The sequence below is a fragment of the Lagopus leucura genome, unplaced genomic scaffold (assembly GCF_019238085.1).
Source record: "Lagopus leucura isolate 7727_CA_CO unplaced genomic scaffold, USGS_WTPT01 Super-Scaffold_100059, whole genome shotgun sequence".
NCBI lineage: Eukaryota > Metazoa > Chordata > Aves > Galliformes > Phasianidae > Lagopus > Lagopus leucura.
The window spans coordinates 3,898-30,937 of record NW_024962305.1 but is presented as its reverse complement, the minus strand read 5'-3'; the positions used below and the strand labels follow the sequence as shown (position 1 = coordinate 30,937).

The 27,040-nt window shown below is 46.0% G+C and overlaps 1 protein-coding gene across 4 annotated transcripts; it reads left to right on the top strand.

Annotated features, from left to right (window-relative positions):
• The first annotated feature begins 874 nt into the window (after window positions 1–874).
• Window positions 875–26,685, top strand: CDC27 (cell division cycle 27). Of its 4 annotated transcripts, none has more exons than XM_042886542.1 (19): window positions 875–980; window positions 6,607–6,682; window positions 9,671–9,818; window positions 12,172–12,297; window positions 13,019–13,116; window positions 13,634–13,788; window positions 13,900–14,114; window positions 14,738–14,852; window positions 16,886–17,001; window positions 17,429–17,528; window positions 18,151–18,358; window positions 19,446–19,615; window positions 20,271–20,423; window positions 21,200–21,408; window positions 21,623–21,740; window positions 22,113–22,241; window positions 23,076–23,150; window positions 24,021–24,201; window positions 25,301–26,685. In XM_042886542.1, exons 1-19 carry the CDS (start codon window positions 954–956, stop codon window positions 25,381–25,383), a joined length of 2,502 nt encoding a protein of 833 aa, XP_042742476.1. In that variant the 5' UTR covers window positions 875–953; the 3' UTR covers window positions 25,384–26,685. The 4 variants fall into 4 exon arrangements, with proteins under 4 accessions (XP_042742476.1, XP_042742475.1, XP_042742474.1 ...); XM_042886541.1 differs by having other exon boundaries at window positions 19,443–19,615; XM_042886540.1 differs by having other exon boundaries at window positions 16,868–17,001.
• Window positions 26,686–27,040: the final 355 nt, after the last annotated feature.

Here is a 27,040-nt window from a genome sequence, read left to right as displayed (position 1 = left end):
GACTGAGTGCCCCTCAGTCAGCCTACACGTGACACCACACCTGCAGCACTCACAGTTGTCACAGGGACACAAATCTGCCTGTTTTTTGCTGCCGTTTTTTGCCCCGCATTGCAGCAGAACCGCCGTGGGTTTTTCATTTTTTGCACCGTGAGGATTTCCAAGGAAAAGCTCTCCATAAAAGCTCCAGCGTTTAAAACTTGACCCAAAAAAATAAACCCAACCCGGTAAGCTTCGGTTAATGATTCGTAGATCGTTACAGAATGACTTTTTATGGCTTAATGACAGATAACGTGGATGGAATTACCACAGAGGTGTGGGCCAGCACCTCAGCGCTCTGTGGGAGGAGACCCAGGCACCTCAACCACCACCGAGGGACTCTGAGCTTTCCTGACTAGCCCCGAAGTCTCATCTTTTAGGTTAAAAAAAAAAAAAAAAAAAAAAAAAAAAAAAAGCGCTATTTTTTATTTCGTTTTGACAAAAACGTGTTTTCAGGGCCGCCCGAGACCTCAAGGCCGCCGCCCGCCGCTGTGAGGGGCGGCAACCACCCACCGCCCCTCAGCGCCCGCCCCGCCCCGCCTCAGCGCTCGGCTCTCTCCGGCCGCACTCGGGCGGCTCCGCCGACTGAGGCGCTTCCGTTTGCCTGACGAGAGGGCTTTCCCAGCTGTTTTCCGTCAGCGCTCGGCTCTTTCCGCCCGGCGCTTCGGGTGTTTCCGGCAGCGGCTTCGGCTATTTCCGCCGGCGGCTTCGGGCGAACTCGGCGTTTGGCCCACCTCGTTCCTTCCCTCCCCGCCGCCTGCCCCGGTAACGGTCGCTGCGAGTTTAAATGAGCGGGGGCCGGGCCGCGCCGCGCCGCCGCCGGGACGCGCAGTGAGGCGGGGCCGGGTCCGCGGCCGCCCCGCTCCGGGCTCGGCGAGGAGGAGGAGCAGGAGGCGGAGGAGGCCGAGGGGAGCAGGATGACGGTGCTGCAGGAACCCGTCCAGGTACCGACCCCCGGGCGGACGGGCTCGGGCCGCCGCCGCTCTCAGGCCCCGATGCCCGGTCCGGCTCCGCCCGCTTCGTCGGGCCCTTTCCTGAGGCCGAGGCAGGCCCGCTCCGCTCGGGCCGCTCCCGGGGGCGGCTCTCGGCGTCCCTTCCTCGGCGGCGGGGCCCTACGGCAGCTCTCCGGGCCCCATTGCGGCTCTGCGTGCCCTCCCGGGTTCCCTCGCCCCCCCCCCCGCGCTGCACGGGCCGCCCCACCGCCCCTTTGGGCTGCCCTGGGCCGGGGCTGGCCGCCCCCTCCGTCGCCTTGCGGGCGGCACGGGGCCGCTCCGCTCCCCCGCAGCTCCCCGGGGAGACCTGTTGAGCCCTTCTGGCTCACCTCTGCGCCGCTGTCTCCTTTCGAAACGTGCTCGGCTCCCGGCTGAGGACGTGCCTCGTTCCCCGGGAGTTGGCGTGGAGAGTTTGTATCTCTGCAACGGGAGAAAAAATAACATAATCGTGGTTTTTTTCTATCCTATTTCACGTCTTGCCTTGATGGCTTCCTGCTCCTGTTCTCAGTCATCCCATTGCAAAGGCATGATTTACAGAATAGGAGTTGGCTGTCTCTTCCTACTTTTTTCCCTTATGTGCATTACTCTAATTGTGTAATTCTAACAGTATAATAATCCCATTCATGTTCTCTTTTTATTTTTAGCTTCTTAACGCATTTATTTTTCTTGTTATCTTTGGAGCTGTAAGCGTCTTGGTAGTATAGAGATGATTGTCTGTAACAAGCATAGTGAACAGTCTGGCTTGGTGCTTCCTTCAAGGAGAAGAGGATGAAGAGAGGATGCAAGGACTTCTGTGGAAAACCACCACCCTGCTGGCCTGACCTTGCCTGTGTGAGGTGGAGGCAGCGATGGCACTCTGATAGAGCAGGGCCTTGCATTTGTGATGCTGCTGTTCTGTTGCTCTGCTCAGAGAGTGAGGGACAATGTGTTGGTAGGAACGATTTGGGCTGTTGGGCACCTCCTCTTCATGGTCTTGCGCATGCACTGCTGCAACCTTTGGATTTCTGCTGTTGCTTTTTTAGCAGCTGGGTGTTCTAGGAAAATATGGGGTTATGTTAGAAAAGGAAGCAAGAATGCCTTGTCAAAGCTTGTCGGAGCTTCCCTCACCAAGGGAATGACAGGGAACAATACTTAACGTTTGCACCACTCTGCTAATTAGACTAAGCAAGAGGAAAGTATTGGCTGTTCTGAGAGTTCCCTGGTAGAAATGCGTGGTAAGGACCTGCCTATTGCTGTTCTCAAGCTTTTATCTGCTTGAAAGTTTTGCTAGGGCTTTGCTTTATTGAATGTACCTATTTAGATTCTTCACGTGCCAAATAACTTTTTAGTCAGCAGTGCTGTTGCTGTTCCCTGCTTGCAGCAATGCTGATAAGTGTAGGATTTGTTACTTCTTGTGGCCTTGGTTGTACTGTTGGTCTTTGAGGTAGGAAAGTTGCCAGTGCGACCATCCAGAGCAGGGTTGCCATTTGGTTCTGCCTGGATCTGCAGTTGCAGGCCCCAGCTCTTTGTGCCACAGCTGTGAGCACTGTGCTGCAGAAGCTTTCTGTACCGGCTCACGCTTCTTTTTGCACTGATATTGTGTGTCCAATCACCAGACTCCATTTTGCAGTACACAGCTTGAATGAGGTTAAACTGTGCTTTTGAGTTCCCGTTCTAGCTGGAGTGCGTGCATTTATCTCTGATTTTCTGTTTATTTGTACTTTTTTGATGCTATGCTTCAATAAGTAGGCACTACTTCTCTTTTGTACTGCTGTTGTAACTGTAGAGATGTTCTCTGTTTGTTGTTTCACCCCCAGCTCCTCAGATGCCTACGAGGCTGATATTGAGGGCAAACTCATTTTTGTTGTGATACACGAAGTCTGACAGATAAATACTAGAAATCTGTTTCTCAGTTGCCTTAAAAGTGTGACATTTTAATTATATAAAACTAATGTCCTAAAAGACATCAAAATGACTGGTTAGATTTCTGTTAGCTTATTCAATCTCTCAGCTTCTAGTATTTTTACTCATTTTATGGAGACAACAGACCACTGTTGTACTTCTTGATGTGGTCAGCTTAAATCTCTTCAGCTCAGATGCAAGGCCTTGTACCTCTTGTGCGTTTGGATGCCTTCCAAATAGTTCTGAAAAACATCATGGAAACAAAATGAAGGCATTCCTTGGGATTCAGCTTCTCAAGGTGATCATCTGCTGTGACCCACATGAACGATGCTTGAACTCCACGACTGCTGCCATGGCTGGAAGCATGCAGTACCAATAAGTGTCTGATTACTCGACAGAGTCTCTGTAGCTAGCAAATATAGCCAAGTCTGTCACTGGAAACTCTGTCTTCCCCTCTCCTCACCTTGAACAAACGTTAAAATGTGGTAGGAAGTGATTGCTTAGCATGTCAATAGGTTGGAAAGCTTGGGAAGTAATTCCCAAGGCTGTGTAACTGTCAGAAGTGTGGGCTTACCCTTCAAGAGGTTTGGGTTAGACGTGGAGTGATGGTTGGATGGTGCACAGGGTCTTCTGGGTTGAAGGTGGACACGTGTGAGCTGGCTCTTATTTCCTTGCTTCTGACTGCGGATGCTTTGCCATAGAGCTGTAGCTGGTGTGGTGGTTTTGGAATCGCCTGCTTGCTCTGCGTTCACAAATTATGTGTATATTCAGGAGGTTGGGTGACTGGAGCCTGGAGATTTACCTCTTCTGGAAGCACGGTAAAACTCCGAAGCACTTGAAGCTTCTCTCCTGTCTGCATTTGTTTGCAGCTCACAGAACAGACATGACAGCCACAGCGCCTCAGCTGCTTTTCTCAGCCCCGGGGAGATGGCTTGAGATGGCTGCTTTGCGTCCTGGTGGGTGCAGTCCGTGTAAAATTTCATCACTACTGCAGAGAGGAAAGGAAGACTGGGTTGTCCTGCCCCAAAGCATTGCAGCATTGAGTAGTTTTTATTGGATAAACGCCCCCAAAGTGTTTCTGCTTCAAACCGCTCTTCTGGTCTGACTTAATTGTGGCACTGTGGTGTGGATGCATTGATCCTCAGCTAGAAAATAACTCAACCACTGCTCTATAAGGACAGTGATGCTCCAGTCCCAGACTTGCTTCCTAAGGGGTGTGGCAGCAAGACTTTGTGGCAGTTTGTGTAAGTTAGGGCTTTGTCTCGTGCTGTCCCTGTAGAAAATCAGTTCTGCACCGGTGTGGTTGATCCCTGCACCTTCCTTCTCCCTCCCCGCCCCCATGGGCAGCACATGTGAGGATCCAGCTGTCAGAATCGGCTGAAGGCACAACTCCAACTCGCACCTTTTTAGTTGCAAAATGACGACTATTACGTAAGAGGGATTCTGCCAGCTGGCTTTCTGCAGTCAGTGGGACTCTGCTCAGCAAGGCTTGTTCTCTGAGGCACTGTGTAGCATACCTTGTATAACATGGCTGTGATTTAGCCAAGAATGGCTTGGGTCCCCTCTCAGCCTTTGGCAACATCTTCTGGCAACTTGCTCTCATTTGGGAAGGCAGATAACATTGATTTTATTTTATTTTTTACCACCCCCATCCCTTTGTTTTGTGCGTGTGCCCAGACGGTGCTTTTAACTCCAGGACAGCTCTGCTTGGCTAGATTGATCTGAATGCCACTTGTGGCTGGGTGAAGGAAGAGCTGCTTTGGAGAGCAGGAGGAAAAAGGAGACCTTGAGCTGCCTTAACCTGGATTTAGTCTGAAAGATTTTAACACCCTCCTTCTGTTCAGTACTTCTCGTACCACAGCAGTGCGCAGCCTTGGAGCTTTTCAAGGTAAAAGCAGCAATCGCTCATGCAGATGCTGTGGCTGAAGTTATCTGAAGTGCGGAGTGCAACTGGAGAGAAATAACACCTCTGCATTGTAATTTGCAGAGAATTAATTATCTTGACACGGGCTCAAAGTACCTGTTGATTTTAAGTGTACAGCTGGGACCTACTGACCAAGGAGAAAATACCTCTGTGGAGGTGATGTATAAGATATCTAAATAGTGATTGGGAACTCTGCTGTGTGCTGTTCATAAAGATGTGTAGGCTTCCCTGAAGGAGAACTCACACATTTTTTTCACACCCTGAGTTTGTCGAGTTTGTGTTGCAAGAAGTAGCATATGGTCCATGTAACTGTTTGTGATGTTTGGGGGGGGAAATGTGAAATTGGCACTTAGATCTCCTGCTGGAGACAGCATTCGTTGTTTCTTTCTCTCTGAGAGTTTAATCTTGGTTTTGGATGTCTGTGGTATTGGGATCTAGGTTCTGTTTGTGTTTGCAGTTACATATAAATATAGGAGAAGTATTAGACCACAGAGCCTTGAGTTCATCAGTTGAGCTCTTGTTTGGATCAGTAGTAACAGAACTGCTGCAAAATGGCAGTTTGGCTGTGGGAAGCTGCTTTGCAACTGGAGCTGCAGTCCTGGTCCCAGCCTGTCTTACCTCTGAGAAGCACACAGATCACAGCTGGTAATGATGGAGAAGGACCAAGCCAATGTTATGAGGGATTCTTTTTCCTCCCTACCCCTTTCCTGAAGATACTTTCATTGATCTGAGGAAAATCAGGGTGGTGTAACGAGGCTGATGTACTCCAGCCCTCTCCATCCTCCTGCAGGGCAGCTCCTGCTTTTAGCTCGGCTGATAGCAACGCAGTGCAAGTAATTGTGGCAGCTATTCCAGTGGTGCACAGAGTTTGTGCACCTGTATGTGCATTTAATTTGCATTTCACTGGAGTAATGTCATCCTTAAGGGTTGAACGCTGTCAGCTCCACACACTGAATGTTGGTGTTTGTCAAAAAGGAATATTGGTACCCTCATGCAGGTACTTGTGTTTGACCAAGTCCACGTACACGAGCAAAATGCAGAAGTTAAAAAGCCTTCATGTGGCTGCACAGATCTGTTTGTCCACCTCACTGCACACACTCCTGTGTGATACCTCAGCCCTCATCAGTGCAGCAAATGGTAAGCAAGGACCCAAAGCAAATGGCAGTGAAAAGCAGTGGGTCACCCCAGCCAACATCTCATCAAGGAGAACACTCAGTGCTTTGTGCGCTTAACCAGCAGCAGGCTTGTGTTGACAGCCTGACAGGGCTCCTAGTCCTGCTGCTTTTCAGTTTGTCACACCTCAAGGTGAGATGGTTTAAATGGGTTTATGCACAATGCATTAAAATGGGTTGGGCTCCCTTGATTATTGTTGTTTTTTTTTTCTTCCTTAGGCCAAGAGCAGAACGGTGCTGTGCTAAAAGTTGGGGGCTGGCTTTGTTCTTCCTGCTTGTATTGTTTGGTGGTCTGCAGTGATCCGTGTTCCCTTAGGCTAAAACTGTAACTGGTTGAGACTTACAGATGGTGTATATGGTAACTGGTGGGAACCAGCTGTGTTCTGAGGTTGGGTTGTGCTACCAGTGCTGAGATGGCTGTCTCGTTTTTAAGCTCCTTGCCACTAAGAGTTGAAGTCACCAAAAGCTGCGTGTTTTTCCCTAAACTTTCCTACAACTCCGGTGAACCAAAGCTGAGCTGCACCTTCTGACAGTAAGAGCTGATGAGTTGTGCATTCTGAAATTTCTCTACATACAGGCTCTTTGTTTTCTTGTCTTGTAGGCTGCTATATGGCAAGCACTTAACCACTATGCTTACCGCGACGCGGTGTTCCTCGCAGAAAGGTTGTATGCAGAAGGTGAGTACTGCTGTGCTTTGCAGACATGAACGTGACGTTTCCTCAGTGCTCATTTAAGATTTTGAGCCTCTGGTCCTGTGTTGTCCTGCTCTAGTTGTTATAATAAAGCTTAACTTTCTGCTTAGGAAGAATGTTTCTCAGTTCAGTTGGGAAAGCTTAGAATCGGAGAATGGTGTGGGTTGGAAGGGACCTCAGAGATGGCTGACCCCAACACCCTGCCATTGGCAGGATTGCCAATCAAATAGCGTAACAGGAGTGCTTTCTATTTGCATTGTTTGTTGTTGGTTTGTTTGTAAAGCTTCCTTAGAAGTTAAATTCAGAGTCGGTGTTCTAAGTGTAACGTTTGCATCGATGCTGTGCAGCCTGCAATGGGAGAGATTTTCAGGGTCTTGGAAGACCTGCAGTTCTTGAAGTCATCTTGGAGAGGTGCAGAGTGCATGCCACAAGTTATCCTGATGCTGATAATCCCATTTAGATGCACTGATTGTGTCAGTGTCGTAGCTGGAAGGATTTTATGGGCGTGAGAAAAGAGCATAGAGGAAAATGGAGACAGGGAGCATTGGAACACGAAATAAACATCTCCTGTGCAATGCTAGGAGTGTGCTGTCAGTTCTAGGATGCCTTATGCACAGCAGCATGAATCCACGCTTCTCTGTCCTTCAAAGACCAACTTCCTTCTTTTATTGTAGTCTGTTTTCTTCCTTATCTTTTACTCTATGACCTCAGATAAGCTTTTTGCTCTCTTCTTCTTCCTCTTTGATACTGGTATTCAGTTTTCTCTGGTTTGGAAGTTATTGTCCCTTAGTCCCTTAGGAAACAGAAAAAAACACCAATATAACATTTAACAATCAAATAACAAGCACACATTTAATTTTTTCAGGCTAAGCAAGACTTGAGCTTACACCATAACCAAATGTTGTAACCTGGTCCATGCTGTGTGTTCATCTCCCCTGAACAAAGCACGTTCTGAGATTCAGGAAGGTGCTAGATGGAAAGTAATTGCCAAGCACATAGAAATAGAGTCCACTTTGTAGCAGTATGCTGTCCTATTCTGCTGCTGCAGGAATCCTTGCAGGATAGCTCTCTTATAGAGATCTTCAGACAGGTTTTTTTTCAGTGGCCAACAGTGCTGAGATGGAGCAGCTTGCTGTCCCTTGATTCAAGCAATCAAACACCCTGCTTCTGGTTACAGTAAGTAATTATGCTGCAGAGTAGAGGGTGCTGAGCTCAAACACACTGATTCCATAACAGCAGTAGGGTTTTTACCCTCAGAGGAGGTTTAAGTTCTGCACTTTGTGGGGACATCTGTGGCTTGGGATTTGCTCAGGACACTTGAAGTGTGTTAAGTTAGTGGATAAAATAATTGATTTAACTTCAGTTATCAAAAAGATCTGGATTTTTTAGCATAAGATTGAAGAAATGTTGCTCTCCCTTTGGGCCTTCAGTTTCTCTTGTTACTGTCCAGGTGATGACAGACCCTTAAAGTGGTGTTCAGTGGAGCAGAGGATTTGAGTAAGTTCCCCAAGAGGTTTCTGTGGGCTGCTGCTCCTGATTTTTGTAGAGGATTCTAAGCAAGTACAGAAAGAAACTTCATAACTGTCTCGATTTCAGTGCTGAATTCCATCTGCTTGTTAAGTGAAAAAGTGAAGTAATATCAGTTTTTTAATTAATTGGGCACTTGAGAGATTTGCCTTCGTAGGCCACCTTTCTTTGACATGGAATGCTTCATGGCTTAGTGCTGAACAAAGAGCAGGGCTCAACCCCTTAAAAACTGGAAGAGGGAATGAGAAGTGAGGGTAGTTCACACAGCCACGGCTTGCTGCTCAAGTTCACAGCACTGCAGGGCTCACTGCTGCCTCGCCAATGTGTGTTCTGGTGTTTTAAGTTTCAGCTGACAATTATACAGTAAGGTTTCAAAGTTACTCGAGGGATTAGCTGCTCTGTCCTTTATACTGCAAGTGCAAGTACAATCAGCAAGTCTGACCTCAGCCTTTTAAACCTGGATGCCAGCTCCAGTTCTTTGAATAGAGCATTCTCAGGGCAGTACGTAATACAGCTCCGCGGTGGAAGAAGAGTGGAAGCAGACATGATTCATCCTAAGCAACTCGAGTTTCTGTCGTAGAAAATGCTATTGTGTCTTGATCACTCTGGCTTTCTGCTCTGATAGGGATGATTTTGTCCTGAAGCATGAAGTTCTTTCAGAATGTAGAAACCTGTAACAGTTTTTACAGCTTTAGGAAGAAGATTTAGAGGAGGGTTTGTCCCTATCATGAGACAAAGCATCTGAATGGTAACTTGTAAACCATGATCATGATTAAATAATTATAGGCAGTGGAAAGGACGAAGATTTAATGTTGGAAGTGACTGGTAAGTGATTTATTTTAATCATCATAAAAATCTGTGTAAACCATGTCAAAAGACACAGTCAAATGCTTTTGGGAAGCAGAAGTAACATTGCAGATAGAGAAAGTTCAATCCTGTAATTAGGATTAGATCTATTAGTTAGGCTGCTTAAGCTGAAGTTGGCTTCCTTAGGGAGGCTCTTCCTGCCAGCATGGTTGTGCCAGTGTTCATGTGCAGCCCAGCTCTTTGCCGAGGGTCCCTGGTTGGTGTTTGCTGGTAACACTCGGAGCCCAAAGGTGGCGTGGCCAACAGGTTAAAGCACTTCTCTGCTAGAAGTAACAGCTCTGCTTGGCTTGCTGTCATTTCAACAGCAGCTGGCTAATGCTTGTAGCCATTGGGTAGCCAGGAGGATCAAAGTTCTCTTACAACAATAGAGGTCGAGTTGGTGTGACTGTGCAGGACAGCAGCGTGTGGAAGCTGGTTACATGCTGACAAATAAAGAAATACGCTCCAGTGGGTAATGAATTTCTCTAAAGTTACTACTTCCTTTCTTGTATCTGGCTCCTGGCTGCGTTCTGCTCCCACCAGTTCCCTGTATTACAGTGGTAAACGACCAACTGATGGATTTCATTTTATTTCTCTTAGTACATTCAGAAGAAGCACTGTTTTTGCTGGCAACGTGTTACTACCGCTCAGGAAAGGCATATAAAGCATACAGGCTCCTAAAGGGACACAGCTGTACTACTCCACAGTGTAAATACCTGCTTGCAAAATGTTGTGTTGACCTCAGCAAGTAAGTGAACCCTCTGTGTTCTGTTTCAGGGTTACAAATGTGTTTTTTTTTTCATTTTAATTTCTCTTTCGTAGCTGTCAGAGCGTGTGAACTAGTGATTTATTGGCCCTCCAACTCTGAAGATAATTTTAAGTTCAATTCATGTTGCTTCCAGATAGGAACCTAATGAGCAATAGCCCGTATTGCAGAAACCTCCAGAAGGTCTTGAATAACCTGCAAAGGAGTTTTCAAGGGGAGAGGAGAGAGGATTGGTTGCTGAGGTGGCTCAGGCAGACCAGTCTGAGAAGTGATTGTTTTGCTTTTGTGTTTCTGTGATGCTCTGGCTTATTTCATTAAGTGTTTCCTGTATGGATTTAATGGGCAGGCTGCTTCCCTCAGACAGTAAGCTTGCTCCTGTTACCCAGTTAATGCTGGGGGTGGATGGGGGGAGAGGATGGCAGATAAAAAATCTCTTCTGAAAACAAGCAAACAAAACAGCTGGATTCCATTCCAAAGAATGCTGCATTACCCCCCGCCCCAAGAACAGGATTAACCTTAACGAGGTGTAAGCAGGGAGGTACTTTGCTGCTGCTTGCTGCAGTCTAGCAGTAAGAGCACATAAATGAAATGTCTGAGCTACAGCCCCTCCGTGATGCCCAGAGAGTTTGTTACTGAAGGTGTTTTTGCCTCTGTGCAGACCTTCAGGGCTGCTGCAGCTCCAGTGTAGCAAACAACGTCTGGCTGAGCTGCAGATGGAGCGAATAAGGAACTAAAGGAAGGAGAAACTTTTGTTCAAGGACCTTTTAATACAGCTGGGTTCTTTGCAAAAGATTAAGTGTTGGCTTTTTTTCCTACGTGACAGCTTGTATTCCAGGGTTTGGGGTTTGGGTTTTCTCCCATTTAAAAAGGCCCTCTTTCAATTACCCAAAAGAAAAAGGTTCATTTCTTTAGTGGGTGGTGAAATGTGTCGTTTGGTGTGGTGTGATGTGATTGTTTTGGTGGCAGTCAGGATCCTATCTGCAATGTGTAACCAAAACACAGGTCTCTTGGAGCAGCTCTTTCTGCTTTGGTGCTTTCTTTAGCAGGCAAATCTTCTGATTTCATAAGAGTAGCAGAGAAGTCTGGTTTTATTGCATTTCTTCTGACGTTGTTTTAGCACTCTTGGAGCTACTAGGATACAGGTTTCTTTGCATCTTCTACTGAAAGGGAAATCACATTAGTGCTCTACTTGGGAAGGTCCCCACAGAATAAATTTGAAGCTGATTGTTCTCCCTTGCTTTTACAAAGTCTGGATGTGTACAGCACCACTGAGCTGATTTCAGTTAGGTAGGTGGGATTTCTGGAAGATTCTTCAGAAGTTAACTTAGACTGGCACTTATAGAAATGTGCCTTGTTTTCTTGGGAGAGTGGTCTGCCCTGATGAGAGCATCTACCAATGAAAGCGATTTCATGTGAAGGCAGGAGGGGATTGTGAAAGCAACAGTATCCCAGTGTTGGATCTTATGAAATGAGAGCTTAGAGCCTTACAGCTTGCTTTTCTCAGCTGGGAAACAAAGCCAAGCTGAGTGGTGTTTTAGGTAAAACACCTTCAAAGATGAAGCTCCTGGAATCATAGAATCACAGAATGGCCTGGGTTGAAAAGGAGCACAGTGCTCACCTGGTTCCAACCCCCTGCTGTGTGCAGGTCACCAACCAGCAGCCCAGGCTGCCCAGAGTCACATCCAGCCTGGCCTTGAATGCCTGCAGGGATGGGGCATCCACAGCCTCCTTGGGCAACCTGTGCCAGTGCCTCACCACCCTCTGATGAAAAACTTCCTCCTAATATCCAACCTAAACCTCTCCTGTCTCAGTTTGAAGCCATTCCCCCTTGTCCTGTCACCATCCACCCTCACAAACAGCCGTTCCCCTCCTGTTTGTACTCTCCATTCAAGCACTGGAAAGCCACCATGAGGTCTCCCTGGAGCTTTCTCTTCTCCAAGCTGAACAAGCCCAGTTCCCTCAGCTGTTCTTCATAGGAGAGCTGCTCCAGCCCTCTGATCATCTCAGTGAAGGCTGCTTCTCCCTTAGTGTAGTGCCCAAAACCAGGCTCTTTTGGGGAAGTCACGCTCTATTATGCATTGCTAGTTTTGGAGTGGTATGGGATTTTTCTTTTTCTTTTCCCTAGTGGGGATATTGGGCTCCCAAGTTCTGCATGCTCCACATTACAAGAGGAATCAATTATTTAATGTTAATTTGCAGGAACTGTTTTGTACATCGTTTGAAACTTGTGACCACTGACAGTGGATTTCTGTTTTTGTTTGCAGCAGGGTGAAAACACTGGACTGCCAGTGCTGTGAGCCTTGTAACCCCTTTAAACCTCTTGTTTTTTAAAAAGGCTTGCAGAAGGAGAGCAGATCTTATCTGGTGGAGTGTTGAATAAACAGAAAAGCCATGATGACATTGTCACGGAGTTCGGTGACTCTGCGTGCTTTACGCTCTCCTTACTGGGACATGTCTACTGGTAATGCTGCTTTGTTCATTTTGTCTTTCAGAGCCCAGGGTTTGGGTGGTGATAGCCATGGGCTTTTGGTTGTGATCGAATCAGTGTTAGCCAAAATAAGGAAAAATTCAGCCAAGGCAGGATGTAGAAGTGTCAGTTGTGGGGCCAGGCTGTGCTGCCTGCACGGAAGAATGATAGATGCAGACAGATAGTTATGGAAGCCATCCAGCTTAGGAATGCAGGCATGGTTTGTCTGCTACCCAGAACATCTGAGTGCCTGAAAACAGGCTTCCCTCTTGTGTGTTCAACATGTATTTAAGTGTCATGTTCTTACAACTTAAGGTCTGTGATATTCCTAAAGAGAAGCTCTCAAAATCCGTTTCCCAGTGTTACCACTTGAATTTTTCTTAACTGTGAAGAGTTGAAGTTGAAAAGTTCTTGAGCTGAACTTGAAAAGTTTTGAATAGGAAGATTTTTTGGGACTGTTAACAACAACAGCAGCCTTCTGAAAAATGAAAGCTTTCAAACCAGGCCAGTGCTGAAGTAATTCCATGGGCGGCGTTAAGCTGCCACCTGTGCACAACTGTGCCAAGTAACTCAGTATTGCTCTGTTTCTGTGGCTTGAGGAATGTTGCTGTGACTCTTTAACATGTTTTTGTTTTTCTATTCTTCTCCCGGAGAGCATCTCAAACAAAGGTTCTGTTCTGAAGTTTCCTGATAAACTGTTGCATTCTTTTTGCAGCAAGACAGACCGGCTTGCCAAAGGATCAGAATGTTACCAAAAGAGCCTTAGTTTAAATCCTTTCCTCTGGTCCCCTTTTGAATCGCTGTGTGAAATAGGTAGGTCTGCAGAGCTGACTTCCTAACGAAGATGTTTTCTGCATTTCTGGTTAAGTCCCAGTTTCCAATTTGCCATCACTGCACAACATGTATTTTTACTGTTTTTACTCCCTGTCCAAAGCTAGTAAGCAAAATGCCAGCAGAATTCTTCAGGAGTGTTCTCATGAGTAATGATGGATTTAAAATGCTTTACCCGTGTTCAGAGCTTCTGCCTCGTTCTGTTCTCATGACTGTTAGGTTTTGGGTTTAACAGCACCCCTTATGTTGGTACCTGCAGTTAGGATACCCTGAGAAACCACACTTCTGGGACTAACTTCAGTTGAATTCAATGAATTAAACTGTCCAGGGTTTTGCAGTGGAAGCGCACTTCTGATTTTTGTGCAAGGGCTTTTAAAAGAACAAAACGAAAATGCCCTCTTCCTAAAGTACACTTGTCTCCCCGCTCCTTGATTCCTCTTGAATCTTCAGCATGGGAACTGAGGAAGAACTCTATTCAAATCTCCTTCCAATCTTACAGGTGAAAAACCAGACCCCGACCAAACGTTTAAATTAACATCTTTACAGAACTTCAGCAGCTGTCTGCCTAACACTTGCACAACGTTGGTGTCTAATCACAACATTTCCCACAGACAGCCTGAGACTGTCCTGATGGAAACACCGCAAGACACAATTGTGAGTTTTGCCATCATCACTGTATTCAAGCAGTCCTTCCAGCTTCACTTTAAAATGTGAATTAGAAGCTGTACTGCATGGGTAACTAAAAGCTGCCTTTTGTTTTTTTAGGAGTTGAACAGGATCAACCTAGAGTCCTCCAATGCAAAATATTCCTCTTTGAACACAGACTCCTCAATGTCTTACATTGACTCAGCTGTAATTTCACCAGATGCTGTCCCTCTTGGGTCAGGAACTGCCATCTTGTCGAAACAGGCTCAAAATAAACCAAAAACTGGGCGAAGTTTACTGGGAGGACCTGCTGCTTTGAGCCCACTGACTCCAAGGTGAGCCTTCCTAACAGATTGTTGCTACAGTTAGCTGCTCTCCCCTTGGTTTGGGTTGTGTCGTGCAGCACAAGGCTTGCTGATGGTGCATTATGCACAGAGCTGCAGAAGCAGAGCAGCTTCAACGACTCCTCTTGGCTCCAGTGTTCATCTCTTCTGTTCTTTAAACAAGCAGCTGGTGTTTTATGTCTAGAACGGGGAAGAGCTCTTGATTCACTGTTTCTTATTGCTGCAGTCACACTGGAAGAGTCTTTATTCCAGAGGTGTGTTCTTTAGAACTGATATGAGAAGCTGCTCTTAGAGCTTTCCTGGAAAAGTGTCTCTCTTCTAAAGAGCATGTAAATATAAGAATCTTCCTTATATGCTGTTTCAGTTACAGAAACAACTGCTAATACTTGGGTTATCTGATTTTATTGCTTGTTTTTGGAGGGAGGTAAAGAAAGTTCTGTGTTCTTATTCCTGAAGTTTAGGAACACAGAAGAGAATAGATTGGAAGATATCAGGGTTAACCTAAATCACTGCACTGAAGCTGATAATCTGGGTCTGTGCTTTGGCCACAGAATTGGTCTGATTCTATGGCCTAACATTTGGACTTAAGCATTTGCTCTTCATTTTATTCTCAGCTTTGGAATTTTGCCACTAGAAACCCCAAGCCCTGGAGATGGATCCTATTTACAAAACTACACCAACTCCTCTTCTGTAATTGATGTGCCATCCACAGGAGCACCTTCAAAGAAGGTACTTTGTGTTCCAGGATGCAATTGCTGTTCTGTTGGTTACTTTTAAAGGAGAATCCATAATGCAGATTCAAAAAAAAAAAAAAGCAAACACTATAAATGAATGCTTCATTTGGATGTGATGGGCCAGTTATCTCCCTGGCAAAACTCTTTAGACTTTTAAGAAGCATCAGTTGAAATGAAATCTGCTGTAAAATGGTCTGTTTTGAAGTAGTGACAGTTTCACAGTTCCCAAAGCCTCAACAAAAAGCTTATTATTTTAAAAACCTTTCTCTTCAGCTGAGCAAATAAGGCAGCAAGGAAGACAGCAACTGTATTTCGAGCAGTGTTTGTGCTGCAAATGTTTTCAACTCATTCTGTCACTTTCTTTTGATAGCAAAACAGATTTTTGTTTTCCCAAAGGTTTGTAAAGACAGGGAAGGCTCCCAGTGAGGAATCCTTTCTTCCTGGTAAATCAAACCTTCCCTCCTGCCCCTCATTTTGGTTACTCATTTATCTGCAGGCTGCCTTGCTGGTGTTGCTTGGCAGGCCTGAGGGGCAACCTGGGCCATCACTTCCGTCCTCCTGCAGCCCAGCAGGAATGTACAGGCAATAACAGCTGAACTGGGAAGGACTGGAAACTTAAGTGCAAGCTGGAGTCTGAAAGCAGTCAGAACTTGAAGTTTTCACTTTGATTTCTTTCTTTACTGTAGGTATCTTCAGCGATAACTTCAAATAATACTAGGAGCTTCAAGTCAGCTTGCAGACAGTTCCTGAATTCTAGTTTACATCAGATCTGATCAAAATACTGTTGGTGGTCCGTGGGGAGCTGACTGATAGAGTGCTGTTTCATTTGGCTAAGTCTTGTCTAGAAGAAACTACAAATTATCTTTTTTTATGCAGGAAGAAATTATCATAGTTGCCATAGTGACAAATGAGAGGTGGGATGTTGATGGCAGTTAAGGAACCGTTTGTTCCTTTCTAAAAACAAAACCTGAGGATACTTGAATGTATTATTAAATCCAGAAGTTGCATGTGCCTTTGTGCTGTAGTACTGCCCTGCATTTAGTCTCAGATGTGCTGTGATAGATGCAGGGCTTCAGGAAATCAGGTCCTTCTTGCTCCTTTGTCACTTGGCTCAGTGTGCCACAAGGGCCCCACGATGGGAATTTCACTGCTCTGCAGATGCTTTCTGAGGTGGATCTCTGCTGGTCCCTGAATACAAACACTTAAGTAGCTTAGAATTTGGATGCATGCTTTGCCCAATGTAAATAATTACTTGGCCACTTTCACTTCAAATGGCCAGGTTTGCTAACGCTGTTGTAGCTGTGGCTAGGATGTGCATGACTGAATGGAGGCAGTTTCCTAGGAAACACCTGCGTAAATGAATGAGACATCAGGATTGATCCCAAGGCTCTCTATCTGAGTGGGCAGGCCTGCGTGCTGGCTGCCTCAGCTGTCCTCTGATAACAAGACATTGAGAAGGAAAGGAGGGACAGAACCTGTACAAGTCAGATAATGCATCAGCTGTTGCTGCTTGTGCTGCTGTTGGTCCTGCTTACAGTTTGGTGCCTTAGAAAGCATCTCTTCTGTGTGACCACCAGAGTTGGCTGTTAGTGCCCCTGGAGTGGGGCAGAGAGCTGGCACTTGGGCTTCTGTGAAACACCAAATCTGCACATGAGACAACTGCTTTCTTTGTGAACCTGTTCCTAAACGCTCAGATTCAGTCACGTTAGGGACCTTGAAATGTGATACTTTTTAATTCCCTTTTCTTCTTGCACATGCACTTAATGTAGTTTCTTGCCACTAGATGGAGATTTCGTGTCTTCAGATAACGTGCATGGAGTTTTGGGAAGTTGTTGTATGGGCAAACGTTCAGGCAGAGAATGAGGAATGCTTTGGGTTCTCCTTACAACTGGGGGGAGGAAACCTTTGTGGAAATAGTTCTCCTCTGGGCACTGGTCAGTAGGCAGAAGGGATTTGCTTTGCTAGAGCAGAGAATTGAGGTTTCTCAGTGACATCATAACAAACCTGTAGAAACTTCGTGTTATGCAGGCGGTCACCAGGATCAGCCAGGCTGGAACAAAATCAGTCTTCTCCCAGAGTGGGAATAGCCGGGAGGTCACTCCAATCCTCGTTGCACAAACACAGAGCTCTGGTCCACAGACAAGGTAGGAAGAGAAACATCTCTCAGCTTGCTGTTACCTTTTACATCTTCTTTCTGAAGGATTTAGGGATGGTTTTGTTTGTCCATCCTTTATGGGCTGTCCTGCAGGATTCTGGTTGGGATGAGGAAGTGTCTGTTTTGTTGGGGAGAATGAGCTCAGTGGTTAGAAGGCTCCTGTGTGATGGTGGTGTTTGTTTTAAATCTGCTTGGCAGGTAGGAAAATGTCATCAATAGACAGCAAGGTAGACAGGAAGTTTTATGTTGGTGCTGTTAACACAGAACAGGCAGGTGGGTTTTTTCCATCCCTTTCCTGTAGGACTGCTTGCACTTCAGTACTTGAGCATTTTTCTTTAAAGCAACAATAAAACAATTTTCTTGTTTCAAAAGAACGGAAGCGAAACCTTCAGCTTTAACGTGCTGTTTGTTTTCAGTACAACACCTCAGGTATTGAGCCCAACAATTGCTGCTCCACCAAACTCACTGCCTCGAAGAAGCTCTCGCCTTTTTACTAGTGATAGCTCCACAACAAAGGTAACAGAATCCACGCTTGTCTTTTTGAGGGGCTTTCCTCACCCATGCCTCTAATAGTTTCCCCATCTGCACATCAGTCGTAGCAGTTGGTTCCTCATCTCCATCGTGAGCAGAGCTGACATTTCATATCAGGCTCTGTGGAACATGTCTTGGTGCCTTGTTTCTTTTCATTCTCAAGAGTGCTCCACTGGGAGTGGGAAGAAGGTGAACAAAAACAGAGATGTGTGCTGGGAGGACAAGTGCAGCGGTGCTGCTGGCTGCCAACCCAGTTGACAAGAGGCTGTGTTGTGTGGATGTGTTTATTGAAGAAGTGTCTTGGTTGCTTGCTTTGTTCTAAAAGCAAGCTGCACTTTTTTCTTGTCAGTTTCCTGCTCTTTAATCAATGGAGCAGGACTTCAGAGCACAGATGCCTGTGGACTGTGGTTAAATATATGAGGATCTTTGCTGTTAAACACAGCTTTCAATGGAGTTGGAGGTGCCTGTAACTAAGTGCAAAAGTGGAGCAGCTGGGCGCTGTTGTGAAGAGGCATAAACACATTCTTACTGAACTTGCAAGTTAATTATGTGAAGTTGAATTAATTTCTTTTACATGTGTAACTTTTTTTGTTCTTTTTGCTTGCAGGAAAATAGCAAAAAATTAAAAATGAAGTTTCCACCTAAGATTGCAAACAGGAAAACAAAAAGTAAAACAAATAAGGGAGGGATAACTCAGCCAAACATAAATGATAGCTTGGAAATTACCAAACTGGACTCTGCCATCATTTCAGAAGGGAAAATATCTACTGTTACACCCCAGATCCAGGCTTTTACGCTACAGAAGGCAGCAGCAGGTCTGTTTGAATGCGATCAGACAGGTCCAACTTTGTAGCTCCGTGTTTTTAATGGTGGAATCGTAGCATGGTTGTGTAGGAAAGGACCTCAGAGCCCACCCAGATGCAACTCTGCTGTGGGCTGCCTGCCCCCCAGCAGCAGGGGCAGCTCAGACCCATCTATGGCCTTGTGCACCTCCAGGGATGGGAGCCTGCAGCTCTGGGCAGCACTGCCAGGGCCTCACCACTCTGGTCAAGAGTTTCCCCCTCACCTCTGCCCTCATTCTCCCCTCTTAGTTTAAAGCCATTCCCCTTTGTCCTAGCGCTGTCTGCTGTGTGTGAAGTCGTTCTCCCTCCTGCTTATGAGCTCCCTGTGGTTTAGTGGGTGGGGAAAATTGCTTCAGTTATGTTTCAGCCAACCTGCAGTTATTGCCTTTCTGTAATTATCAAAGTGATTGAGTTCAGGATGCTCCAGCTAACTTACAGAGAACAGCTGAAATAACAGGATAGAAAAAAGTGACAGTGAGTGAATCTGGTTCTGGTTCTGCTGAGTGTTGAAGATGTTTTCAGGCAGGAACCCTGGAAACCGATTCAAAGTATGAGTAATTCAGCTAACTTCCCTCAAAGCTGGGTTTGTTGTCTCTTCTCCCTTGTTATTTCCCGTTTGTTTAAGCACAAGCCTTTGTCCAGTTTGACAGAAAATCCTGGACAAACTGTTGAATTCCTCTCTTTTGGCTCCACAAAGTTTCCAGGCAGCAAGCACGTGTCCATGGATACCAGACATGTGGAAACTGAGACCTAAAAAATAAGTTTGAGTTGTTGGTGTAAGTGCAGAATCCACTTCTCCCCAGCTTCCCCATTTCCGTGTTCCTGAGTGTTCTGTTGCTGGCTTAAGAAGTTGCCAATGCCTGACTTCCATTGCAGTTTGCACTGTTGTGTTGTGAATTAAGAGTGGATAAGCCTGCTTAAGGACTCTTGGAAGGTATTCATATGCAAAATTGGGAGCGGTGCCACACTGAAAAGCTTATGGGGATTAGCAGTTTCAAGTAAATAAGTGTTCCAGCAATCTGTTTTCCCTTTTTTACTTACTGTATTTTTCTCCTAGAAGGTTTGATGAGCCTCCTTCGTGACATGGGGAAAGGTTATTTAGCCTTGTGCTCGTACAACTGCAAAGAAGCGATAAATATTCTAAGCCATCTGCCATCTCACCACTACAACACTGGCTGGGTGCTGTGCCAAATCGGGAGAGCTTACTTTGAGCTCGCAGAATACATGCAGGTAGGAGCTGCGTGTGGTTGGTTTTGAATCTGTGTCTGCAGTCACTCTTTCCTGAAGTTGAGTTCGACTTCAGACTGCTTTCAAAGCTGAGCTTATTTCCTCTTGTGTCCAATTGTGGGGTTCTCCCCTTGCCTCTTCACCCTCAGTGGTGCCCATGCAGCTGTTTGTGCTGCAGTGCTGTAAATAATACCACTGAAACAGTTCAGGTTCTAAAACCAGGTGTTCTTCTCCCCACACTTATTTAATTAACACAGATCCCATCGATGGCCTGGTTCCCCTTGCAGCCTGGGGACTGGCTGCATTTGTACAGCTGAGGTGATGGCAAGCTGCTTCAGAACAGAAGCAGGCAGCTGAGATGAATCCAGCCACTCACCTTCCCTTCTCTCTGTTGTGCTGGCAGTTGGTGTGCTTGTTTCCTGCAGGAGTCACAAGCAGGGAGGGCAGCTGGAGTTCTGCCTGGCCCAGCTGTATTGGAGTGTAGTCACCTCCTGTGTTTGGAGGGGAAGATAAAAATACAGCAGGACTCGTAGCTCTGCATCGTGTGATTGTGTGGCAGAGAACTGTCAGTCTGGACACATGAGGCTTCTAACTTTGATCTGTGTGCACTGCTTGGCTGGGTGGAACCATAAGTTTGATTTCTCGTTTCCTTTCTTAGGCTGAAAGGATATTTTCAGAAGTGAGGAGGATTGAAAACTACAGAGTAGAAGGCATGGAGATCTATTCAACGACACTGTGGCACCTGCAGAAAGATGTTGCTCTTTCAGTTCTGTCCAAGGATTTAACAGACATGGATAAAAACTCACCAGAGGTACAAAATGCTGTGGTGCTCAGTGAGATGAGCAACAATCAGTGGCAGGGACCAGAACCTGGCCTGGAGCTGGATTAGGATTTCATTCTGACATGAGAACTATGTGGTGAAAATGGAGAGGGAGGTGCAGGATTGTCTGTCGAACTGATGATGCCTGAAATGGCTGCTTGGCATTAGAATATCAGCTTATATGGGGCAGGTTGAAACCTGCAATCTATTAATTTCTATCATTTGAATTCATATTGGCACTGTTAATCCAGGAAGATTGTGGGTTGATTGTTCCTCCTGATGCCAATGTGTGAACACAAGGAATGTCTTTCCTGATACCACCTCTAAGTGCTGTAATTCACTGGCACTTTCATTTCCTGTACTTGGGCAACATCCTTCTGGAAACATTTATGTGCTGAAGTCCATTGAACTGCAGTATAGTAGTATAACAGGTAGTATATCATACACATGGGATGCAGACAGGCTGATATTTTAACATGTGCCCCAGCACAAGTAATAAGAGTGTGTTGTATGTGGGATTATAAATCTGCTCCTAACAGTTGAGAAAACTGTGGAGTCTGGGATTTTCTGCTGGAAAGAAACCTGTTGAGGTCATTCTGTCACGTACCAGAGGAAGGAAAATCAGTGAAGCAACTGGTCAGGATAGTTCAAACTGTTGTGTTATTTGGAATCCAGTAGGAAGTGATGTGTGACTGCATAAATCAGTGACAGCAGTGCAGGTTGTAAAACAAAACTGTCTGCTAACTTTGGAATGCTGCTTTTGCTAGGCATGGTGTGCTGCAGGGAACTGCTTCAGTTTGCAACGAGAGCATGACATTGCAATCAAGTTCTTCCAGAGAGCCATTCAAGTTGATCCAAACTATGCTTACGCCTACACCCTTCTGGGGCACGAATTTGTGTTAACAGAAGAGCTAGACAAAGCACTGGCTTGTTTTAGGAACGCAATCAGAGTCAATCCTAGGCACTATAATGCGTGGTAAGTCTTGCTTTGTCCCCTTCTGCTGTGTGTGATCCTGAGCACCTTTTGGAGAGAAATGAGCTGCAAACATTGCTGTGAATTTTGGGAGCGTTTTTTGTCATAGAGGCCTTTCATACCCTCAGTGAAATAGTGAATCTGTGCCAGTTCGTGTTTGCTGATGAAAGTTTACTTCAGATGCTCTCTTATTAATGGCTTTTTTTCCTTTCTGCAGGTATGGGTTGGGAATGATTTATTACAAACAGGAAAAATTCAGTCTAGCAGAAATGCATTTCCAGAAAGCACTTGATATCAATCCTCAGAGCTCAGTGTTACTGTGTCACATCGGAGTCGTAAGTAGATTGCACTCAGCTCTCCTTGTTATCTTCTGATCTGCCTCTGTGCTTCACCTGCAGTCTTCCTGAACTTGAAGTGCAAAACCAAACAAAACAAAGTTCAGAAGACCTGTTAGAGGATCTTATGGCATAAATGAGTCACCGTGGGATTGTGTCAGAAAATAAGTCCTCCTCTCTCCCTCCCCCAGTTGCTTTTAGCCAGTGTGGAAAGGACTGCCAGCTCAACCTGACAGCATAAGCTTGCCTGGGAGAAAGCTTGGTTTAAGACTTGGTAGAAACAGGCTGTCAGGAAATGCAGCAGCACATCTACCAGGCAAATGTATTTTTCTTCTTTCCCCCTTTCAAGGCTTTATTCCTGTTCTGTTACAGGTACAGCACGCACTGAAAAAATCTGAAAAGGCTTTGGATACTCTAAACAAAGCCATTAACATTGACCCCAAGAACCCACTATGCAAATTCCATAGGGCTTCTGTATTGTTTGCAAATGAGAAATACAAGGTAAGATTTGGTGCAGACAACCTTAAATTATCTTTCAGTTGCTGCAGCAGTGAATGGGGATGCAGTCTGCAGCATGAGCAGGCAGAGCAGCTAACAAAGCATTTGTTCCAAGAAGTGCCACCTTCACTGAGGGGGAAATGTGAGGTTTTGATCATAAAATCTGAAGGCAACAGATGTGTTGGTTTGTTTTTAAGGGTCCTAACAGATGACAGCAATAAGAACCTGCTACTAAAGGCTGTATCAGCAATTGAAAAATGGGAGGCCACACAGTTTTGTTGTGATCCCTCTGCTGATTTGTGCCCTGCTTATGGGTGGGTTGGGTCTTCCCACAGTCTGTCTTTCCAGGGACTCTTGTCCTCTGGTCTGAACTCTGTGGCCAACAGAAGCAAGTCTGGTAGTCTGGCTTCTGAAACCTTCAGGAGCGTGTGCATATGTGTAGGAGAAACTTCATCTGCAATGTGTTCTGGAAGTTCCTCACTTAAGCAGTTAAATGTAAGAAGGGTTGGGGTGAGGAGTAGGCAAAGTGCCCAGTGGAGATGGTTTTATAAGTCGAAAGCAGAGGATGAATGTGAGCAGGAAAAAAATTAGATGTTAGTGCAGGAGAGCCAGTTTGCTCTGTGCCTGTAATTGGGGTATAATGTTCTACAGTCCTAAATGAGAAACTGATGTAACAAATAAGCTTGAGCTGCTTTGGGTGAGACCACAGTGCTGTTTGTGGTGCGGTGTGCTGGATGTGAGTTTCAAGGTTCACATCAGCACTGAATTGCAGTTCAGTGATGCAATGCCTGCTTGCACACTGCCAGCTTGTGCTACGTTTTTATTCTTCCTTTTCAGTCTGCTTTACAAGAACTTGAAGAACTGAAACAGATTGTTCCCAAAGAGTCTCTTGTTTACTTCTTAATAGGAAAGGTAGGTGAAGCTTCCCTGTCTTTGGAAGTACTTTGTTTTCCTTCATGGCAGAAACTGCTTGATGAGAAAACTTGGTGCCTGTTGCCAAGCTGTTTACATCTGGGGCAGCGTTCTGAGAATTCACACAGCCTTCAATGAAGCTTGCTGCATGTGATCTCACAGCTCTAACATGTCTGCTTTCAGCCTCAAAAGACTGGAGCAACCTCAGGCTATTTTTATTACCTCCAAGAGGAGATAACCCAAACTCCTGTTGTCTTTTCTACATCTGTCGACTTGAAAGGATTCGTTTTAGAAAGCAAGGAATAGATCTTTGTTGAGATCTTACACTGAGAAGAGGAGCAGCAGCTGGCTGTCTGGGCCGGTCTGCCCATCAGTCAGCTGTGTTGCTTATTTGAGCCTTTATTCAAGTTGGACCACACTCAAATTTATTGATGCTTCACCAGAAATGCTGCTTAAATGTCTGTGTAAATGTCTTTGACTCCCCCATCAGCAGCCTCAGTGTCTGTTTCAGCTGATGGCCTTCCCAGGCTCACAGAGGCGATGTCCTTCCGTGACAGTTTGGGAAGTGGGAAACCTTAATGAGGCTGTAGGAGTTCCAAAGCTTCAATTACATCTGAGGAGCCACTTCCTTATGCTCTTGAGTCTGTTGGCTGCTAATTTCATTTGATCACTTCATTTAAATTTTGGCACTTCTGTAGAAACACTCGTGCACTTTTTCTACACACTTTTGCTGCTTCCCTTTGGACTCGTATATTAAATATTTGAATCTGCTGCTTCTCAGAAGTGTTACTTTACTGTGCCTTACCATGTTTGTTGTCCAGCCTTTCAAGCAGCAACTTGTAAGCGTAGCATTTCATGCTTTCATTTTAGGTTTATAAAAAGCTGGGCCAGACTCATTTGGCCCTGATGAATTTCTCGTGGGCGATGGACTTAGATCCCAAAGGAGCCAACAACCAAATCAAAGAGGCTATCGATAAACGTTACCTTCCAGATGATGAGGAGCCAATAACTCAAGAAGAGCAGATCAGTGAATGTTATCCCTACGAATCAGGTTGGTGTTTTACAACCCTCTGTTATTCAGTGAGGTGTTTCCAGTGTGAGGGGTCACCTCCTGCCTGGGGGTAGGGAGAATTCCAGGCTAACAGTCAGAGCTCCAGGGCTTCATTCTCCGTGTAACTGAGGGATCCATGGAGGCTTTGGGAGAGGTTGGATGAACTGGATGTTGGTTAAAAGGCTTTGACCATCTGGTAACCATCAAAGGTAAAGTAGTGGATGAGTTTGGTTTGAATCACAGCCTGCAGAAAGGGGGGGGCGCAGGGTTCTCCCCTCCTCCAGCCTCTCGTCATCAGCTTGAAGCGCAGTGAAGCGTGGATGGCGCTGTGAAATGGATAGCCTTAAATAGTGATGTAAAAGAAAATAGAGAATAAAGCTGATAAGCCGTGTGCTTATCTTCTTCCAAAGGAGGAAAAAAAGGAATTTGGTAAGGTTTCTGAAGGAACACGTGCTGTGTTCCACATCCCTGAATCTTCAGCTGGAGAAGTTGTCAGGGTGCCTGTCCCAGTGGCTGCTAATGGTGCTGTTACAGTGGGAGCTCATCCTGCGCTGCGTTTCCTGGGGCACCAGGCTTCTCCCCTTGCTGTGGCTGGTTGCGCTCTGTGGGCTGAGTGCGTTTCTCGCCAGAAGATGGAGGCAGAGCGCTGGAACTGCGGCGGCAGCCGAGCCAGGAAGCGGCGGGGTGGGGGGTCGGGGTTAATCGGTCCGTTAAACATAACTGGAAGAAAAGGAGCACGTTGGGACGCTGCTTTAGCGTCCTATGGAATGCATTTTGATCGCGAGTGCAGTGACCGCAGAGCACTGATGTGCGGGGTAACAAGAGAGCAGCCCTTCAATGGAGGAGGCTGCAAGTTTGTGGACCTCGTGGTCCTGACTCCTTTCTAAATGCGTTCATTTGGACTGCAGGATGCTGGCAAGGTCAGTTTGTCAAAGGGAAAAGCCGTATGGCTCTGAAGCGTTTTGAGGGGAAGGGGAGGAGCTCAGTTTCACGTTGCTGGGGAGGTACTGAGACGTCGCTGTGCTCCGCTGTGCTGAGCTGGCTGTGGAAGAACCGTGGGGAAGCTGTGACCACTTCTGTGTTCTGTTTCCTTTCAAAGTCGGCACAGACGAATCCCAAGAGAGCAGCATGACGGATGCGGACGACACACAGCTCCACGCGGTTGAAAGCGATGAATTCTAACCTCCGAAAGCCAGTCTGTGGGCTCGAGTGTGTGACTGGTACTGTTGTGTTCTCCCCTTCCTTGGCGTCCTGGGTCTTCACATCACTGAGCCAGCACTGCCGTGGTTCTCCACGTTACACCTCAGACTGCGCAGAGCGAACGGCAGCGCAGCGTTTGGCTGCTGCCGAGTCTGACGAGTTGGCTCTTACACTTATGAAAGTGACTGAGGAGGAAATGCTACTTTTGGACTCCCCTTTGCTGGAAAAATATCATGGAAGAGAGACTTGTGGTTTGCTGTAACGAAGCCAGTAGATGTGGGGACAGTACTAATGAAGCAGTGTCTTGTTTTTTTTTCCCAGAAATGTGTCTTAGTTTGGTTCTTTCTTGATAAGCAGAGTGCTGAACTTCATTTCCAAGTTCGTTGAGGACAGTGTTGACAAATGCTGTTAAAGACTTTTGCATATTGTAGTGTAACTTAAATGCCAGGGAATGTAAATGACCTTAAAGCTGCAGCGTCTCCAGTGAGCAAACAGAGCTCAGTGCTCAGGACTGGGGCTGTCACACAAGTAAGACATCCTGTGTCCCTGTTGTGTCCCTGTTAGAGTGCAAACCTGCAGGAGTGGGAACGTAGCAAGAGAATCACAGTGCAGAACCACAGCTTTCACAGAACACCTTCATCTTCTAACCAGGAATTAATTTATTCACCTAGTTTCTAAAATGTTTACTTTGTACTTTAAAGAAATCAGCGATGCATTGCTTCGTTATTTTTTTTTTTTTCATATATCCCTTGATTTGTTCTTCCTGGTGTGAGAATAAACCTTAATAAAGGGCGAAACCAAGAGAGAAATGTAGGTATGATTAATGTGGAAGCATTGAGCCCTTTCCCTGCAGTGACTGCGTGCTGCTGAGCAAATCCATGGGGCAGACCACGGAAGCCTTAATGCAGTCAGAACCTTACAGTCAAATGCATCAGATAATTGCCTCAGATCATCTCCTTTTTAAACAGTTTTGTACCATGTGGTCCAAGCAGAGTGCAGAAACGTGCAATTCTCTCTTTGTTTTTTTTTTTTTAAGCTGTTCTTTAAGGTTGTTGCAGTACTTTCTCACTGTAGGAATACAGACCCCTGCCCTCCTCCCACAGGCTGTTTCTGTGAGAAGAAAGCTGTGCCACACTGAGTCCAAAATGATCTTTCTCTGTAGTGTTTTGCAGCAACAATTGGTGCCCTTTATGCAGTGATGATAAAGAAAGTGTATGATAAAAGCAGTTTTAAAGAGCAATTTATGCATAATAAATTGGGAATGATATAAATTTCATAGCAACATCCTTGGTGTCATCAGTGTTGATCTTTTTGTTGTTTCCTTTTCAAGTGTTCTCTCTTCTAGGGGTCGTGTGCTCACCTTCAGAGCTTGTGCATTAAGCCACAGCCCTGCCCTGCACTGTGCCCCATCGCTGCTGTGAGTCACAGGGACACCTTTATTGTATGAGAAATAACCCACAGGTGCAGCTCACAAATACCTTTGTGCTGTTTGGAAGCAGGGGGAGACAAGCAGAGGGAAGTGAGCTGAGCGCCCCCAGCACCACTGAGGTCCTGAAATGGGGGCTCTGTGGGGCTCTGTGGGGCTCTGTGGGGCTCTGTGGGGCTCTGTGGGGCTCTGTGGGGCTCTGTGGGGCTCTGT

Excerpts from the sequence above, each read along its gene's own strand:
- CDC27 (XM_042886539.1), top strand. The coding sequence starts at position 954 with ATGACGGTGCTGCAGGAACCCGTCCAG. Across the intron at positions 9,819-12,171 it reads TGTTGTGTTGACCTCAGCAA|GCTTGCAGAAGGAGAGCAGA; the intron begins GTAAGTGAACCC and ends TTTTTTAAAAAG. Across the intron at positions 13,117-13,633 it reads TGAATCGCTGTGTGAAATAG|GTGAAAAACCAGACCCCGAC; the intron begins GTAGGTCTGCAG and ends CCAATCTTACAG.